Below are 20,244 nucleotides of genomic sequence, written 5' to 3' on the forward strand. Positions count from 1 at the left end.
CTCAGCAGGACTGGGGCACTGTGAGAATTACCTGTCTGGTCAGGATTACCTGCTGGTGGAATTGTTGAAACCTCAAGGGCTCTTAGTCCTTTAATTGGGCCCCAACAGGGTGTGGGGTTGAGGGATTTCTTTTTCTTTTTTCCAAATTTAACCTTAATGAATCCCATTCCCCTCCAGCCTAGGCAGCACAGATCTATTTGCCACTATTTAAAAGCATAGGTCTGATCCTATTCTTTGCTCTTGTGGACTCTGAAATTCCTCTGAGCAAGGGGGAAGGAATAGCTCTGTCCCAGCTTGCCAGAAGATGCTCCTTAATTGCTTACTACAAGCAGTATGCTTATTTGAAACTGCTGTTGCTTCCTTAGTCAAGTTTCTAGTTCTAGATATACTCCAAATAATTATTTCCTTCTTTGCTAGAAGGAAAACTTGAAAAACTGTGATGTTAAACTCCCCTAGTAAAGTAGTTAAGTCTTGTTTGATAATTTCCCTGCCAGGGTGAGACCGGGGGTTTCCTCTGGCCCATCTTTCAGCTTAACTTAGCCCTCACTGATACCTGTGAGCAGGTATCAGTTAAAGAAAAGCTGTGGTCTCCTCAGTTTCCTTCTCTTTGCTTCCAGATGAATTAGATCATCTGTTCACCACAGCTGGGCTGGAAAAAATCCAGAATCTGCTTGATCGGCGATTGCAAGTGAACCGTGGGAAACAGATGACGATGTATCGGGTGTGGATCCAGTGCAAGTACTGCAAACCCACCACCCTCCAGCCATGAGGCATGTGGACTTTGGGCTGGAGCCTCTTCATCTCCTCCTGGTGACATGTGTGTGATGCCATTCTGCACACCCATGACCTCAGTGCCTTGTACCATGCCTGACACCACTTCAAGTGAGTTTTGCTAAGGATGAATGCCCTGAGAGTAGAGCAAGCATTTTAGATGTCATAGAATCACAGAATATACTGAGTTGGGAAGGACCTGTGAAGATCAAGTCGAACTCCTGGCCCTGCACAGGACACCCCAACAATCCCACCCTATCCCTGAAAGCATTTTCCAAACACTCCTTGAGTTCTGGAAGCCTTGGGGCAGTAACCCATTCCCTGAGGAACCAGTTCAGTGCCCAACCACTCTTTGTGGGAAGAACCTTTTCCTGATATCCAGCTTAACCCTCCCTGGACACAGCTGCAGCCATTTTCTGGAGTCCTATCCCTGGTCAGGAGAGTGAAGAGGTTGGTTCCTGCCCCTCTGCTGTCACTCAGGAGGATGTTGAAGATGCCAGTGAGGTTCTGACCTCAGTCTCCTCTTCTCCAGCTGAACAGACCAAGTGCCCTCAGCCAGTCCTCATATGTCTTCCCCTCAATGCCCTTCACCATTCTCACGGCCCTTCTCTTGATGGTCTCTAGTGGCTTAATGTCTTTTTTATATTGCGGTGTCCAAAACTGCCCCCAGCACTTAAGGTGGGGCTGCCCCAAAGCAGAGCAGGACAATCCCCTACCTGACCAGGAATGCTTTACCTAATGCCCCAGGACACAGATGTCCTTCCTGGCTGCCCGGACAGTACTACCTCATGTTCAGCTTGCCATGGACCAAGACTCCCAAGTCCCTTCCTGCAGCTGCTCTCAGCCTCATTCCCCAGTCCGCCCACACATCTAGTCTTGCCCCTTCCCACATGCAGAATCCAGCACTTTCCCTTGTTGAACTTCCCACAATTGGTGATTGCCCATTTCTCTGATTTGTCATGGTTTCTCTGGAGGCCCTCTCTGCCCTTGAAAGACTCAACAGCTCCTCCCAGTTCAGTGCAGACAGCAAAATTCCTAAGTTTTCCTTCAAGTCCTGCATCCAGGTCATTAATGTGGATGTTGAAGAGCACAGATTTGAGAAGGGTGCCCTTTAAGTGTCATGCTACGGGTCTGCATTTTAAAAATTATTTATGGTTTTAACCTAAGAGATGGTCTTGGTGTCTTACCGCAGCTGAGCAAGGTGAATAGTTACTTGCTCATACTCTGGATTTCCATATGAAACAGGAGAGCTCTGACCTTATTTCTATCTTGTACTCTTGTCTTGGCAACAAACATACAAAGGATAAACCTGCTCTTCTCTGCAACTGCTTGCTGATATGAATCCATTAGCCAGCTTATCTCGTGCAGCTATTTCCTAGTCATTCAGGTGTATGCTAGTACATTGATCTGAGGGCAGGAACTGAGAGTATGTAAGTCTCTCTGTACTAGCTTTCCCTGGATGATTTAAGGTGTGGAAAAAGCAAATGATGCTGTTCTGCCCATCCACAAGGATATCCTCCCAGAGAATCTGCAAATAATAGCTCAGATGCTATAAATTACTCTCAGGCAGGGTTCAGGTTTTCAAAAGTTTGCGGCTGATGCCGATTTTAGGGCACCTTCAGAGTGCAGCAGATCAGAAGCAGCTAACAGGACTAGGGTTTATAAATAGTTATCTGCTTTTCCTGCTGGCTGCAGCTCCCAGGTTACAAACTGCTCTGCCATGGGGATGTGCTAAATCAAAACATGAGACACTTTCTTTAATCCGAAATCTCCAGGAGGTTTAATTTTTGCACTGTAGTTTAATGTCTTAAGAGGAAGCCACCACTGTGGCTTTCAGAAGGGATTTCCCTGTCTTTGACAGCAAATACCTTTTATCTCAGCTTGTTTTCTTCTGTTATTTTTAAGTGTAGTACAACAGATACTAGAATAAGTTTCATGCTTTTCAGTGTTGGTTTGATTCATGTAAATCATGCTTGCAAAAACTGTAGCAATGGGGAACAAAGTGACATGGACCCCCTTATGCATCCAAAGGAGATGGCTTTATGGTAGAAATCGCCCCTTTTTTATACCTTTAATCTCCACCTGACATGACTAAAACCAAACCGAGGCCTAACAGAACTTAATGGAAAGAAGGTACCCATTGGCTGGCTCATTGCAGTGCTGCTGTCCACACATCCTATCACCCAATCAGCTTCCTGCTCATACACTGTCCACGCTTTCCTCCAGACAATCACAACCTCACTTCCAGCTGTCACTCAGCTGACTCTCTCCTCACTCATAACTGCCTCTCACCCCTCAACCAACTTCTACTGTCCAGCCTCCTGCTGTGCCTTTCCCACAGGGCCTTCTGGTGAGCATAAGCCTTAGGAACTTTAACAATTATACCCACATCTCCCTGCCTGCTTTGTTTTTATTAGGCAACAAAAACCTACTAGAAAAAACCTAAACAACTCCTAAAACATTAATAACTGTGACAACCATAATAACTATAAAAACTTTTCAAAAACTGTAACATGCTTATAACATAGCAACTATATGCACATGGAATCAGAATGGTGCAACAAAAGGTTGCACTCACCTTGATGGGATCCACTCTACCTAGTGGCCTGTGGAGACACAGACATAACCTCTTCCCCATGTCATTAAGTCCAGGGGTCCTTTCCATTGTCCAGTTAATTTACTATTTACCATTAAATTTTATTTTACTAAAGGCCTTTACCATTACTGGAGGTCTTAGATGAGTCTTTGTGTTGAAGGAATACTGTCTCTCACATGCAGTTTTTCCCATCTCATCCCAATTTAAAAAAATTCAGGACGTATAAGGCTTTAGCTAGTCTGCCATGAGGACACCCCAACTCCCCCTCCTTTTGTTTTCCAAGCATGGTTTTAAGGGTTCTGTGGGCATGCTCGGCGATAGCTTTCCCTGTGGGAGAGTGGAGAATGCCCATATGCTGAAACACACCCCGTTGCTGCAAGAAGTTAGCAGCTCGCTCTGAGGTGTAGGCAGGTCCGTTGATGGTGTCAGGAAGGCCCAGAGTGGTGAAACAGGTGCGCCAGTGCCGGGTGGTATCACAGGCCTTCTCTCCGCTATGAGAAGTTGCCATTAGAAAATGGGAATAGGTGTCAATAGAAACATGAACATATTTCAAACGACCAAACTCTGGGATATGGGTAATACCAGTTTGCCAGGTGGAGTTAGCTGTTAAACCTCAGGGATTAGTACCTTCTGATAAAGGAGCAGGAGCAGTCCCACAACAGGAGGGACAAGACAACAGGATATCATGAGCCTGTGAGGAGGTCAATTGAAATTGTTTGCGAAGAGAATGAGCATTCTGGTGGAAAAAGTCATGAGATAACTTGGCTTGAGTAAAAGTATTTGGTACCACACCTGTCATCACAGTAATATCTGCATAGTTACTACCTTCTGCAATAGGCCCAGGTAAACCTGTGTGGGAGCAAACATGTAACACAGAAAAATCATGCTGCTGGCTGTTAATCAAAGTCCACAGTGTTCTTAACTCTGTAAACAAAAGATGGTTATTAACATGCTTTAAATATGAAGATTCTAAACAGAATGCAACATTGGGAGCATATGAGGAATCAGTTATGATGTTAAGTGGTTCCTTTGGAAATAACTGAAAGTCATATCAGATAGCAGCCAATTCTAAAATTTATACGGAAGCATCTTTTAACATTAATACCATTTTATGCCACTGGGCAGAGTCACCTCCACGCCAAATCACTGCAGTTTTGTTGGTTTTGCTGGATGTGTCTGTAAAAACAGTTGGTCCATTGACAGGGGGTCATGCTGCAGTGACGCTTTGCGTACAAGGGGAGGTTACCTGTCTCTGTCTATAAACAATGGGATAATGGATAGATAATTGTCCAGAAAAATCTGCAAGTTCGATTTGAAAGTTAGTGTCTTCTGATAGTAACCTTGTGAAATTTCTTGCCATGTCTTTACTTGCAGGCATGTAAATGGTATGTGGATCTTGGCCGTTGAGAGTTTGTAGTCACTCTTTGCCTTTCTTAATTAAATTAGAGGACATATCATTAACAGTCCACACAGTCCTTGTTGCTGTGAGGTAAGAATAACCATTCTAACACACGTAAAGGGTCTTTATCATTAACAAACCATTAAAACAAAGCAGCAAAATGTTGAAATTTGCCAGCAGTTATAACAAGGTACACAGATTAATCAGGATCCCACCTCCAATTTTATCAGTTTTCTAGTGCTTGAACACAGTGTGCAAAGGCAGTTTTAGTTTCTGGGGTCAGCTGTTGAAGCAAATGTGGTTAGGGGTTTCCTCTGAGTAAGTCAAAAAAAGGGTGTAAAAGTTCTGTAGATAGACCCAAAACAGGATGCAACCAATTTAAGGAACCTAGGAGTTTGTGTAATTCATTTAAAGTGAGGATGTCTTTAACACAAAGCTGTAAAGGCTGAGGGCTGATGGTCTGTTGAGTAATTCTCCACCCCAGATAATGCCACAGGGACTCATGTTGCAGCATTTCAAGTGCCACGAGGAGTTCTGCCTTTTGAATTGCCTGTGTGACAACTACCTGGATAGAACATAAGATGGATTGATTGTGAGCTGCAAGTAAAATCTCATCCATATAATATATATGGTTGCAGCAGGAAATTTATGATGGACAGTCTGTAGGGCAAGATTGACTACACTTTGGCATGTAGTTGTACTGTTACATATGCTTTGTGGTAACATGGTCCAAAGAAATCTTTTCATTGTTTCTCCATGATTCAAGGTAGGGACAGAAGAGGCAAACCAAGGTGCATCATTAGGATGTAAAGCGATGGTAAAAAAAAAGTCTGTTAGACCTAAAATTAATTAAGAGTCAATTGAGGGGCATCATTGTGGGTGATGGAAGCCCTGGCTGCAGAGGCCCTGTGGGTTCAATAACTGCATTTACTGTCTGTAGGTACTCCAATAATCACCACTTCCCATTTTGCTTAGGTATACAGAATATAGGGGCATTCCAGGGGCTTGAAGATGGGCAGATATTGCTTAAGGACAATTGCTCTTCCACAAGCTGTTTTGAATTGAGTAACCGTTCCTTTCATAGGGGCCATTGGTTGATCCACACAGGGTCTTCAGTCTGCCATGTGAGTTTACATATGTCCAGTATTTGATTTTGGAATGGTTGATCAATGGCCCCTATGAAAAAAGGTTCTCCAGTGAGGTTGAGTCTATTTGTATGATTATTCCAAATTGTCCCACAACATCTCTTTCCCGTAGTGTGGATGGTATAGAGGCAATGAATGGGGCAAATCCAGGCAGTTTGCCTATCAGAGCCAAGGACAAGCCGAAGGTGAGCACTTGGTCTAGGGTGCTGCATTCCTCCTACCCCAGTTAGGGTCAGTGTGGGGCTGATTGTCGGCCAAATACTAAGCCATTGGTTGCTTTTATAATAGAGATATCAGCTCCAGTATCAACAAGCCCTTTAAAATTTTTGCCATCTATACTGCAAATTAAGGTTGCCTGAGCTGTTGTAATAGAGCTTGTCCAGAAAACCTGTGGCTGACCTGTGCTACCAAAGTTGTTTGTGCCATGTTTACCCTTGCCACTAGGGGTTTTGTTGGAAAAGGGAATAAGTTGTGCTATATATTGACCTGCAGGTGTAAAGAAGGGTGGCACAGGAGTCCATAGCATAATCTGTGTTTCTCCTTTATAATCCGAATCAACAACTCCAGGTAGTACAAAAAGTCCCAATTTAGTGGCAGAGAAATGCCCTATTAGCAAAGCATGGATGTTTTTACCAAGGGCTCCCCACACTCCAGTAGGAACTATGTGCTCTGAAGATGTCATAAGAGTTACTAATTCTCTGGAGGCAAGGTTCAGCCCTACACTTCTGTGGTTGCAGGCAGGAGTTTGCTTTGTCAAATGTTTTGCCTTGCATTTTTTTAATTCTCTGGGGTGCACAGACCTGCCCCCTGCCAGAAGCTTTCTGGCTGCGTAGCTTTCCCTTTTACAGGGTACTGGGAGCAGCATTCAACAGCCCAGTGCTTCCCTCTTCCACACCAAGGACAATCTATAGGTGGTATTTTTATCCTGTCCCTTTGTTGAAGGCAATCCTTTTTAAAATGATCCATGGAACTGCATTTAAAACAACCCCCCGCCTGCATGTCCAAAACCTGGAAGTGTGCAGCTAAAGCTGCTGCTTAAGAGTTAGTATTATAAGCAGTAGTTCCCACATTTTGGCATGCTCTAACCATATCTGCTATGTCACAAGTATGCGAGTTTCGAAAAGTGAGCAATGCTTTTCTAGGCATATCTTCATGAACGAAGAATGTCTTCATTTGCATTTGTGAAAGCAAGCTGCCGCAACAGAAAAACTCTGGCTTCATCATTATCAAGTTGCCAGGAGGGCACGGCTTGTAGTCTGTCCAGGAGCTACACAAACGACTCCTCCAGACCCTGTAAAATCTTAGCAAACAACATGTTAGAATTGATACCCATCCCTGGGAGTCACCACGGTGCTTGCAAAACTAGGTGGGTGACGATGTCATACACATGACACGGGTAGCCTGCCTGTGCTGTAGGGACTGCAAGAGCACCCGCCCTGGTCAGCTACAATGACAATTGGTGGATTCTGTCTCACAGCACTTCCGCCTGAGTTGTACACAGTTCTCAGTATTTGATTAGCCAGACTGAAAACTGCACTGCTGTTAGAATAATTTTCATTATGCTTTTCTAGTCATGGGGTATGAGGACAAACGCAGTACTGAGGTAGTTTAGGGCATAATGGGAAGATATGCCCCTTTCTTTTACTAGCATCCTTGGTTCTTTAATTACTTTATAGTCTAGCTCCCGGTACACTGGTGTTCTTTTGACGCATATATTGCTGGGCAGGCTGTAACAACCACCAAGTCGCCCTCCTTCATGGCAGCCTCCCTGCATTTCTGCCAATGCTGGACTACTGCGTTGCCATTTTGGGCAGGGAGAGAGCCTGCCACCTGCCTGTGACACAGGAACTCCACACTGAGGGGATCAACTACACCAGGATTTCCATCAGGGTAAGGCAATTCTGTGGGGCTTGGGTTAATCTCGGGGTAAGGCAATTCTGCAGAGTATGAGTTAACCTCAGGCTTGTATACAGGGTGTGGTGGCACTGAGGGTTCAGGGAAATCAATTTCTGAAACCGCATAATGGCTGCCATTCACACAATTTAATGGCCACCATGATTGTTCCCCATGTGACCAGGTGCTCACAAGTTTCAGCATAGCCGTCTTTGGTGGTATCAAAAGGTCTCTGCCCCGCCGCTTGCCAGTCTGATGAAAGGGGTCTGTTAAAGGGAAAATCTTTAACATTACTAGACACCCCATGCAGCAGGGTGCTAAGTTTCACATCAGCCATATTAATAGATTGCTGATCGCCTTACCTGGTCCAAGTTCCTGCTTTGTTCCAGGGATATTCCACCTCCCATATTCTTTCCGCGGGTGTGATGTTGCGTCCAGATCACAGGGGTCGATCGGCATGTGCACCAGGAGTGGGCACACCCTACCGGCAGGGAGGATTGCGGTTCGGCCACTGGCTGGGATCCAGAGGACCAGGAGCAGCCCATAAATGTGGACCCAACGCCGAAGGATCAGGGCAAAGGAAAAAAGGAAGGACTCTTTGCTTGCTTCTTTGAGCTGCTTTATTTCTTTGCTGCACAGAAGCGGTGCCAGGGCAGCGCCACGTGGAATCGGCAGTGCGGCACAGGAGTCATTCTTTCCCACGGCAGGAGCAGCACTGAAGCAAGGCAGGTGACGCAACATTTGTGGGCAGCGGCAGCAGTGGCCATGAGGGCCGTGGTGGCTGCAGCAGCGATCTCTCCTGCAGCAGGAGCCACAGCTGCACAGGTGGCAGCGATCTCTCCCGCAGGAGGAGCGGAGCAGCTGATGCCAAGCGGGTGTTCTTCTTTCTCATGGCGGAGAGCATTGCCAGCTGCAAAGAGCTGCGCCACGCGGGTGCGGGCAGGGCACAGGTGCTGGCAGGGCATGGAAGCCACGCAGCTCAAAGAGGGGGCAGTGGTAGAGAGTGGGGAAACAGAGACAAACAGTGTCTTTTATGGAGAGGGGGTGGAATCCCGGGAGGGGACTGTGGCTACCTAGGAGGGATCTGGGGGGATAGATGTAAACATAGCCTAGAGCGGGAAAGTCACAGACCAATGGTAGAAAGGAAGAATCATAACTGACAGCAAATTCTCTAGATAAAGGGCTGTAACAAGTCATGACAGACAATTTCCAGGGGCAAGATTTTTGAGGATAAACAGAGAAAAATCTGGAATTATTATAACTGCCACGGGGACAAACAACCCCAGACAGAGACAAAACATACTCCTCAAACCCCCACTGCTATAGGCAGGGAGAGATCTTTAAACCCCACTGCCACACGGGTATACTCACCTATGCTAGTTGAGGTGCATGCACTTTTGATTCTTGAGTTCTTTCCCAAACTTTCCTGGATCCGTTTCCCTGGATCCCTCCCAGACTCTCCCCAGCCAGCCCATCCCTTAACCCAGTGGGAGTTGCTACCAGGGCAATAACACACACCCTGCACCACTTTAAAGGTCCTGATTTGGGCTAGCCATTCTGTAGCAATGGGGAACAAAGTGACATGAACCTCTTTATGCATCCAAAGGAGATTGCTTTATGGTAGAAATCGCCCCTTTTTTATACCTTTAATCTCCACCTGACATGACTAAAACCAAACCGAGGCCTAACAGAACTTAACAGAAAGGAGGTACCCATTGGCTGGCTCAGCTGCAGTGCTGCTGTCCACACATCCTATCACCCAATCAGCTTCCTGCTCATACACTGTCCATATGTTCCTCCAGACAATCACAACCTCACTCCCAGCTGTCACTCAGCTGACTCTCTCCTCACTCATAACTGCCTCTCACCCCTCAACCAACTTCCAACCGTCTGGCCTGCTGCTGTGCCTTTCCCACAGGGCCTTCTGGTGAGCATAAGCCTTACCAATTTCAACAGTTTACCAGTTGTATCATATCCCCCAAAAACCTCATGTGCTTGTGTGAGCCTGGGCCACCCTTAGGGAACTACAGTTTTCTTCTGTTACAAGTCTCACTAGTGCCTGCCCTTTAGCTGAAGAAGAAAAAGCCTTGGCTGATATCTCTTGCCTTATTTTAGTACATGCAGCATCAAGATGTGTTGTTTGTGTCCTGCTGGCTGAAGCGCAGTTCCCCTGTATTTTGTTTGCCAGACACTCATATTTGGAGCTTGACATTGTCACCTCTAGAGCCACATGGATTATGAAAAACTGCTATCTTGAACTAGAGGAGAGAGGCTGTGCTAGTTTGAAAACAAACCAATGGGAGATCCCAGGTCAGAGCTACAGTTTAATAGGGAAGGTAAATAAAGGCAAGAAACACAGACTTAACCTGACAGAGTCAGGATACAACCTGACACCCTGTTGGTCATGGTGGTGATAGTCCCGTTAAATGGTGACTGCAGTCCTCTTGAAGTGATAGATGTGGTTCGGTTGAAGCAGTGATCCTGTAGAAGGGTCTGGTCTTCCTCTGAAGGTCCAGTGGTGGTTATGTAGCTCTTGTCCTCTGGGAATCCAGTAGGTAGAGATTCCTATTTGGCTTCTGCTGAGCACAAGCCTGACCCACCCCAGAAGCTCTGCAGTCACTGCTGTGTTTTCATGCTAAACTTACAAAGTCTGGTTCCCTGGCAAGGCTGAGGCCTCAGCCAAGGTCTAGACAAAACACAGCTCAAATCTTCTGGCAGCAGGTGAGCAAGCTGAAGTCTCCTCAGCTTATCCAGCTGCAGAGTCAGGCTTAGCAAGGGCCCTATGAGCATTAGACCTGACATGACTCATGTAACTACCTCAGTGACAGACCTCCTCCTTGTTACTGGAGCCTCAGGCAGTTCCGTGGGGTCCTTTCCTTCTTGGTCCCTGAAGGAAGACCTCCTCCTGGGGTAGCTTTATCTCCCTGCATGAAAAAATTATTGGGGTACACAATCAGCATAATTAGTGTGAACTAAAGTAATTTGAAAAATTACTAATTAATTAATCAACCAAAGGCTTGTAAGCAGAGCAGGAAAATATGTTTTTAATTATAAACACAATTTATGTAAGTTGATGGACTCCCCTTTAAATTCAAACTCCTGAATGGGAGAAAATGAAGGCTTATTTATTTGTGCTTTCAAGGCTTTATCCCAGTTGCCTGGTTTTAACTTGGACTTCAAGCAAAAACTTGCAGCTGTGTGAGCCTGGAGCCATTGGAGTGGCTCTTTGCCTTTCTTAATGCTCTTAGTTTTGCTGGAGTATTTAAGCAGTCATTCAGCAGGGTCCATGCTGGGCAGACGTGCTTTTGTTTCCTGTCCTCTTGGTGGTGTTCAGAAAGCAACAAGTTAATGCCCTTGAATTGAGCCAGGCCTCCTACAGACAGATAGCGTTTGAGCTTACGTAACTAATCCCTACCAGCTCCTCTTCTCTCAGAAGCTGCTGTTCTCCTGCCACTCCAGGACTTGCCTCCCACACAGCTCTGCTCAAGTGCCTTGGTTCTGACTTGCAGCAGCTTCTGCCATTCCTACTTTGGACCTGCTGAGCAGACTGGGTTGTTCAAGCTTTCCATCATGTTCAAAGGAAATTTCCACATTAACTTTTACCGTGCTGAAAAAATAAGTTTAGTGCCATTAGTGTTTTGGGAGTTTTTTCCCCCTCTTCCTTCTTAGCAGAGTAATGTTAACTCTAAAGCCTTTCTAAGCATTTCTGCTCTGATTTTGTTCCCAGCATTCCAAGTCTTGTGGCCTGTGGCTTACAGGCAATGCCAGTGTGGCCTGATGAACCTCCCAGACAGAGGAGATGATTTCATAGTTCTTCATATGCGCTGCCCCGGCGATCTTGGAGCCAGGCATTGTTACACTTTGGAAAATCTGGTCCTCAGTCTTGCCAGAAGATGGTGAATTGCCTTGGAGTTTCATAGAATGTTTTGACTGGAAGGGAACTTTTTCATCACCTGTTGTGACCCCTCAAATAATCCTTTCATGTAGGGATAATGGTGTCAAGCCTGTGACTTTGATTTGGACTTGGAGCTATTACTTCAGAAAGGACTTTGATCCAGCTGTGGTGCTGAGGGCTCCCTTCACTGCCTCCAGTGAAGGGCAAAGAAGCTTTTGCCTCCCCAGGTACATAATTCTCAGAACATTATGGTTTCACAGACAGGCTGTGAATTGGGAGGCAGGAGGGAGCGGGGGAGGTGATGTGAACAAGGGGCTGCGGGGTATTTCTGATGCTGTCACTTCAAAATGAAGTAAATTGTAAATTCCACTGCGAATCAGAGCTTTCACCTTATCTTCCTGACAGCACAGTAAAGTGAGAACAGCAGTCATCCATAGTGATTTGGATTGTTACAACAAGGGTCATCAATCCATAGTGATTTGGATTGTTACAACAATGGTCATCAAAAAATTCTTTTGACCAGGCGTATGTGAGATCAGACACAATTATCTGCTCTCCCAAATAATTCTGCTCTGCCTTCTTTGGATATGCCACCACCATTTCTAATCTGCAGTGAGTTCTAGAGCTCTGGAATAAATGAAACCTGATTATTTTCAATAGAAGTGTGAGCAGAGGAAATCTCCTTGAGCGCACACCAGCAGCTTTTGGCAGTGTATCATAACGAAAGCTGGAAGATCTTCTTGCTGTCATTGGCATTGGGATGAACTCTGGCTTGTCCCCACTGGATTCCCTACAGGAATTGCAGCCCCAAACTGAACTTAACTGTTTTTTCTGAGCACTGCTGAAAGATGCACATGTTTTACTGCCTAGAAGTGAGGATGGGGCTGCAGGGATCAAGTTATTACAGGATTTGGGGATCATCCTTCCATCTCTGTAAACACAGATGAAGAGAAACTGAGTCATGCAGTCTTTGTTCTGGTAAGTCAGCAGGATCTGATTTGTCAGTCAGAGAAGTGCCACCATTATTGGTTTGTTGCCATATTGGGGAAAATTAATCCTTGAGAGAGGATGCCACAATCAGGAACATTTTTGCTATTGTTACTATTTCTCTTCCTTGATGGGGGTGCCTGGCACACATTCTTGTGTGTAGTGACCCTAGACACTGACTTCAACAGAAGTTCTGATTTTAACTGTGTTTCAGGGCAAGATAGAAATTATCAGGAAAATGACGATTAGGAGGAATTTTTTTGAGGACCCTCCTGCAAAGTGAGGTGTTCTGGAGGAAAGGAGTTGTCAGCTCTGTGCTTTACCAGCAAAGCTCTGGAGTTCATGCTTTTAGCTCTTGCTGAAGGCAGTGAGTTCCTGTGTGTGACTGCCTGGCTGAATGGGAGCTTGTTTTGCTTAAAAAGTGGGGCACATTGCAGGAAATTACTTTTGTAGGCAGCCCTGAGTGCTAATCTGAACTAAATAGGAAACAGCATGAGTCAGAAGAGCATGAGCCAGGCCTGGACACTTGGCTGGAACACAGGCAGGGAAAGGCAAGGCAATCTGAGCCATGTGTGCCTCGGCTTTTCTCTCCTGCCCAGGGATTGTATGGCAGAGCAGTTGTCATGCCAGTGAAGGCTTTTATTCTTGGTCTTTGACCCATAGTGGGGATGAGCAGGAAATGGCAGCGGTTGGAAAGCAGTGATGGCAAAGCTCACTGGCAAGTCTTACATGTCAGCACCTGCCAGCAGCTCCCAGCCTGTTGGCAGTTTCCAGGAAAGAAGAAAATCCTGATGAGGTTTGGACCCTGCTGTTTTAAACTGTGCTTTCTGGTGTTAAACCTAAAAAGCCCTCACTGCAAGTACAAACATAGCATGGGATCAGCATGTTGATTTTGGGGTGGAGCGTGACTGTTGTATTCAGGTTATCTTTGGATAAGGACCCTTGTAGCTCTTGTAATTTCATGTTATGTGGAAGTTACGGAGTTCTGGGGGATTGCCAAATCTTTGGAATATGAAACTTACTTTCAGCTCCTGGGAAGTGGGAAGCTGCTGTTGGTAGTCCCTGGTCGCATGGGCCAAGCACATATCTCTGTGCTGTGTGTGGAACACAAAGGGATAAGCTCAGGTGCAACGAGAAAGGTACCACCTTTCCCCGGGGTCACTGGATGTAGTTTTCCTCATTTGGAGATTAAATTGCCTGATCTCCCTTCAGACTCCTTCTTTATCCCTGGGACCGGGCTTAAGGCAAGCTGCATATCCCCTTCACCTGGGGAGCAGTACCTGTGCAGGGCCACCTCACTGCACTCTGTAATTACACAGCCACACAGCCACATAGTTTTTTTCCACTTTTTTGTTCGGTGCCAACAGTGGATGTGAAGAGGTCAATGGAGGTTATACAGAAAATTAAATCTTGACTTTTCCACAACTGCAAGTGACTTCTTTCCTACTGAGATGAGCCTTGTTAGGAAGGTTGGAATGTATTTGCAGACATTCACAAAGAGACTAAATATACTTAGAAAAAAGTGTGTGCAGTAACTCCAGCTTTACAATAGGATGTTGATTTAATTTTCCTCTTACACAAATCTTGGAGCAGTTTGTCTAAATAAGCCTTTCCAAAGCCCTGTAAGGTAGAATGTTATTATGTGAAACAACTGAGGCACAAACTCAGACCGGCAAGGAATCAGAATAATCAGAATCGTTTGTTCAAAGAAACAAGCTGGTTTTATACACTTCTTCAAGACACAGTATTTCCTAATATGGTAATTCTCACTAAGCAACCTATCACCCATTGCCACGTCAGCAACACGCTTTCTTAATATCCTTCTGTGGGGTGGTCACGGCTGTTCACCCGTCTGTCAGCTTCTGGCAGGCTCCTCTCTGCAGGGCTCTGCCACGTGGGACCTCCTCCCACCAAGGTCAGGCAGAGACGAGCCTCTCTGTGCTGCCATGTGCTTCTTTGTGCTCCAATGCGCTCCTGCAGGTGCATGCCACAGCCTGCAGCTCAACATCCTGTCTCTGACCACAATTCCCTCTTTTTTGTTTTATACAAACAAGAATCACTAAACAAAACACTCCCAACATTAGAACATTCCAACATTGGCCCACAACCCAAACCAAACAAGCTCCATTCATCTTGTTCTTTAAGCTTCCCCATGAGCTGATCATAAAGCCAGAACAACCAAGGCTGGTTGGATCACTCTTGCAGGAACCCATTGTTAGAAATGATCAATTCTGCAGACAAATTTATAAAAAATATTTTACAAATTTATTAGATCTACAACCAAAAAATAGAATATTATAAAAACGCCACAGCCAAGACAGCGTCAACCCCGGACTTTGACGCTGGGTGAACTTGGGACAGACCAACGTAATGTCAGCGTCTCCCCAGAGTGTCACACCAACTGCTCCAGGTATCCAGCTTATATACAGTTTATTCTGCCTGGAGCAGAAATGACCTAAGATTTCTGTAAGTTCCTACATATGTATAACGGGAACTATACAGATGCAGTCCCGTACAAAAGTCAGTCCATAGGTTTGGATGGCTGTCTGGGCTCCTCGAAATTGTCTTCCTTTTAGCTGTAGCCAGGACGTCTGTTTCTCGATGTAATCTCTCCCAGGTGTTGTTTGGTGAATGTTCTGGACATTCCTGGGAAATGGTCAATGATCGCCCAGGAAAGACTCATTCACTCGTTAATGGTCATGATTTTATCTGGGCAAGTCCGGGAAATCTTTTGAAAATGAAAAGCCCTGCTTCTGGCCATGGGGGTCGGATGCATGGTTGGATCTCTATAATTTTTATACAATTTCCAAAGCATGAATTATCTACATCATGTACTACACCCATCATGGACTGGAATCTGTGAAAACACAAGCATTACTTTGCCCCCAGGTTATCAATGGAAAGGGTCCAATCTTGACTGGGAGGGTTTCCCCAAAATATCTACAAGCAAACCTTTATTAATGTAACCAAAAGAATGCATATAAATTATATTAAATAATTATCTTACAACTAAATTCCTTCATAAAAACTCTATGTATTAATGCTGTCTGGATCCAGAAATATACTACCATCACCCAGTTAACCTTAAACCTAATTAACAGTCATGTCAAAATCTACAGCTTAGCGATAATTTAAAGTTAGTTTTTAACAAGACAAAAAAAATACTTAAAAATACAGGAGCATCCATAACAAAAAGCAATTAGAGCAATCCAGGGGGTCACAACGTGGTGTGGTAAAAAAGCAGTCTTTGAGATAGATTCCAGGCTTGTGGCAACATTCTAAGTAACAAAAACAGGATAGTTTCACAGACCAGCAGCAGGAACTTTATGCCAAGCTTGCAGACACCCCTGCAGAAGATGGCGGCCTAGTCTCCCTGGGTAAACCCTGCCTTGTGCAGGGAGCAGGGATGTGGCACTGCACCTGCCAGTGCCACCAGACTACTTGGGTCACTTTCTTACTGCCCACATGCAGAGAGCTGCCCACATCCCACCAGACCTGCTCTGTCACTGGCGCAGGGTTTGCTGCCATCCCCTGGCTGTGTCATATGCTTGCCAGCATGGCACAGCCCTGCCATGTGCCCATCACCATGTGCTTGGCACCTTGCACTCACCACTGCCGCTACAGCGCTGTGCCCCTTCGGCTCCCCACGCCATCCTGCTGCTGCTGCTGTGACACTCTTGCAGAGGGCAAACAGAGAGGGAACACGGTATGGCCCACCTGGCTCCAGCTGCTCACTGCAGCTTGGCTCCACCTGATGGCACAGGGCAGAGCAAGCACTTCTAGGATACCATCAGGGTCCCCTCCAGAATTAAATGGGTCGGGGAACCAGAAGCCATCTTCTGGTTCTCCTCCATCAGCCCCAACAGACATACGGTAATTTGCTGGCAGTGCAGAAAGGGTCAGCACAGCTCCTGCAGTGGCACAAGTGTCCTTCATTGTCCAGTTTGCGGGTGCTGCATCACCATGAGTGCCTTGCACACAGTCCACCATAGATGCAAAAGCTTTGTCAGCACTGCATTGACCTGCATAACTCAGTCCCACAATGCATGCCCAAAAGTCTCCCGTGTCCCAGGGTCAAAAATATTGGTGTCATCTAAAGTTGAACCGTAGTCTTTTGCCCAGAAGAAGAGTCTGTCCAAATCTGTAGGTTCAACTTTCCTGGCGTGCTTTTTTAAAATCTCTTCTAACGTCTCTGCAACGTTCTGTTCATTGCCCATCATTCTCAGCTGCTACCCTCAGTCTTGCAGAAAAGTTTATTGGCACCATGAGCTTCATTTCAGCTCCTAAGCTTCATTTCAGCTCCCAGGCTTTTCAGCCACCTGTAAAGTTCAGCTGAGTGTTACTACCAGTGCAACCACTAGTTGCCTATCAAGTCCCAATGAGATGCCATTTGGGATGCCATTTTTAACAACTGAGGCACGGACTCAGACCGGCAAGGAATCAGAATTGTTTATTCAAAGAAACAAGCTGGTTTTATACACTTCTTCAAGACACAGTATTTCCTAATATGGTAATTCTCCCTAAGAGAATTCTCATTATCACCCATTGCCACGTCAGCAACACGCTTTCTTAATATCCTTCTGTGGGGTGGTCACGGCTGTTCACCCGTCTGTCAGCTTCTGGCAGGCTCCTCTCTGCAGGGCTCTGCCACGTGGGACCTCCTCCCACCAAGGTCAGGCAGAGACGAGCCTCTCTGTGCTGCCATGTGCTTCTTTGTGCTCCAATGCGCTCCTGCAGGTGCATGCCACAGCCTGCAGCTCAACTCCATCCTGTCTCTTCCCACAGTTTTGCCCATTTTATGCAAGAGAAAGAAAAGCAGGGGGCAATCCCTGTTGAGAATAAAGTCCTCTAGTATTCTGGGAATCCAAGAGTGAGCAAGTACAGGCAAGGACTTGCTGGCACATTCAGGAGGATCACATTGTTCAAAATCCTTGCAGAACCAGCAGACGTTTCCAGTAGTGTGTGCTTTGGGATCTCAGAGATCTTTCTTTCCTACCTGCAAGGTTGTTTCCTATCAGCTAGCCCATGGCAGCTGCGCAGTTCCAGTGGCTGTACAATTCCAGGTGCCTGCACACAGCTCCCTTTCTCCTCCAATAGCAGGACACACGTTGCCTTGGATCAGGGCTCTGGGGCTGCACATGGCTTGCTGCTTCTGTGAAGGCTGAGTGACCTCTATGATTTCCTACTGGGTTTGGGTATCAAAGCCTCCCTAATGGGATACCTGAAGGTATAGAGAGAGGGAGGGGCAGGAACAACCTCAGAGATAAACTCCATTGTGTAGGAGGGTACAGACTCTGGAATGGCCTCAGGAGGGAGTCAGGCAATGGTGTGTTATCTTTGAGGCACTCAAATCTCAAATACCAGTTGTCTCCCTAAGGAAAATGAGGAAAGACACTTTTAATGTTCCTAGTGTGGCAGAAGCCCTACCCTTAATAGACAAGAATCCACACAAGGGCAACATGTTTTGAATGGACAAGTTTTGAATGCCCCAAACCTAGAAAAATCTTCACTGGCAGTTCATGCCTCATTAGGTCTAACAATATCTGCTGTGCAGACAAGGGAAGGCCTCTTCAGGATGTGATGCATGGTGGTAACATCATCCCATGATGCTAAAATCTTAAAAAGCCTGTTGACTGTTGTACTCTTGTGGGTTTTGGTTGGGGTTTTTTTTTCCCCCAGTGCTATAAAATGTCTGGATTTGAGATCACTTATGCCAGCTTTTACGTTTTAAAGATTCAGGCTATTTGTTGTTTTTCTCCAGCCCTCAGCTGCCTGTGTCCTAGTATCACTGAGGACTCTCAGCTCTTCCGTGGTGTACCTTATATCAGTAGATTTCCAGACCTTAGGGCAGTTCAGAAATGCTTGGGAAAATACAGTTAGTGTATTCACAAGCCTGGAAAGCAGAGACAAAGGAAAGCCACCAAAAACACATTAAAAAGATCAGAATCTTCTGACATTTTATCTTTTCAAAATTGAAGGCAGAAGGAACTTGTTATATGCTCTGTTAAAATCTCTATAAAATCTTACCTAACTTTGGTCTAATCTAACCTGTTAGCAGAGAAGCTGTGATGGGAAGGCAGGGCTTGCTGCTGTTTTGCTGAGTGTGCTGTGCTTGTGGAGGGGAGCTCCAAGCTTCAGTGACAAAGAAAATGGCTGTGGCAGCTGAGTGGTTCTTCAAAACATGATACAAGTGATGTGTATTAGGCATATTACTGACATCCACGGAGGCTGAGAAGAGGAGAGCTACCACAGTAATGTAATCAGAGACATTAACACTGGTTGATGGCAGACCTGGAGAGCAGGATGTGGACAGGAGAGACCTGGCAGAGCTGATGCTGGCAGAGAGCTGGCTTGTCCCCATGGATGAGATAATATTTGGACAGCCATGTGTATGCTCTGTTGCTCATAACGAGCTCCTCTGAAAGGACCCAACCTTAGGGACTCTTAAAAAGTTAATGAGCAAAAGGGAAAACAGAATAGTTTCATACATCACTCAGGTGTGGGCTGGAAGGAGGAGTTTTCCTGCATGAGAATTCTTGGAGGTCCAAATAGTCTCTTGTCATGCTGGGCCAAAATGTGAAACACTCAGAAATTGCTCCCTAACTGTAATATGATGGGAAAAATCCAGTTGAGGTCAATAAAATCTTGATTCCTAACCTTACATTGTCTTAGTTTTGAGGCTTTATAAGCTTTTAGAAGTAGTATCTTGGAGGTTGACGTTGAATTTTTAATTGAATCAGAAAATTTCCTGTACAAAATTATGAACTATTTACATATTCCAACCACTTTGAAGAGCAAATCTTTCCCTGTAAGAACAGAAATAAGCTGACCTTTTCTGACCAGAAGCACCTTCTGATAAGTAGGCTTTTGTTATTGAAAAAAGCAAAACAAAACTTAAAAACCCAAATACACAAACAAAAACAAAAACCCACAAAACAAAAAATCTACCAACATAAAACAAACAAAAATACCCCACCAATTCTCTGCTGAGTCCAAACCTGGGGGATCAGCTCCCATGAGAGAACATGTCATAAAAAGTAGTCCAAGTGTGGTGTGTCAACACTGATAATTATATTTTTACCTGAGAGATCTTTGCTGTTCCAGGGAGCCCAATGTCACATGTGTTGGCACAGCACAGTTGGGAGTGTTGTACCAGGCTGGGCTGTGCAGTGCATCTCTGTTCAAAGCTGCGTCCTGATGGAGTGTAGGAGTAAAAAGTTCTGAGATCACTGGGAAATTTATCCAGTAACTTCCTTCCTACTGTTATCTGACAAACTTTTCTAAAAATTCCTTATACCTACCTGTACTCTGCTGACAGCAAGTGGGATCCTTGAAGGCTGCTCTGAAATTCCTGCTTACAGCCAGAAATACAGTTACAACTCATTGATTCCTTCTCTCTCTGTGCCACAAAGGTACCAGCTGCCATGTCTGGTGTGAGGTGCAATTTTGGCAGCTTGGAAAGGAAATTGCAGCTGGAAGTGTTGCTCTGAGCTGCTTTTCAGAGGATGAAGGTGGAGAGGACCATAGTTCGGTGTGCAGCAGAGGAGTGTCAGGAAGG

General features: G+C 45.5%; 1 protein-coding gene across 3 annotated transcripts in view; it reads left to right on the top strand.

Moving 5' to 3' along the window:
* The window catches only part of LOC103821683 (tRNA N(3)-methylcytidine methyltransferase METTL2-like), a 31,010-nt gene extending 11,663 nt beyond the window's left edge, over positions 1 to 19,347 (top strand). For 2 of the 3 annotated variants that reach the window (XM_050985455.1, XM_009096615.4), the window contains one exon: positions 618 to 19,347. In XM_050985455.1, the coding sequence (XP_050841412.1) occupies positions 618 to 769 (152 nt within the window). In that variant the 3' untranslated portion in view covers positions 770 to 19,347. The remainder of the gene's footprint in view (positions 1 to 617) is intronic. The other variant, XR_007780216.1, reaches the window with a different exon arrangement.
* Positions 19,348 to 20,244: the final 897 nt, after the last annotated feature.

This window comes from Serinus canaria, chromosome 27 (genome assembly GCF_022539315.1).
Source record: "Serinus canaria isolate serCan28SL12 chromosome 27, serCan2020, whole genome shotgun sequence".
Taxonomy (NCBI): domain Eukaryota; kingdom Metazoa; phylum Chordata; class Aves; order Passeriformes; family Fringillidae; genus Serinus; species Serinus canaria.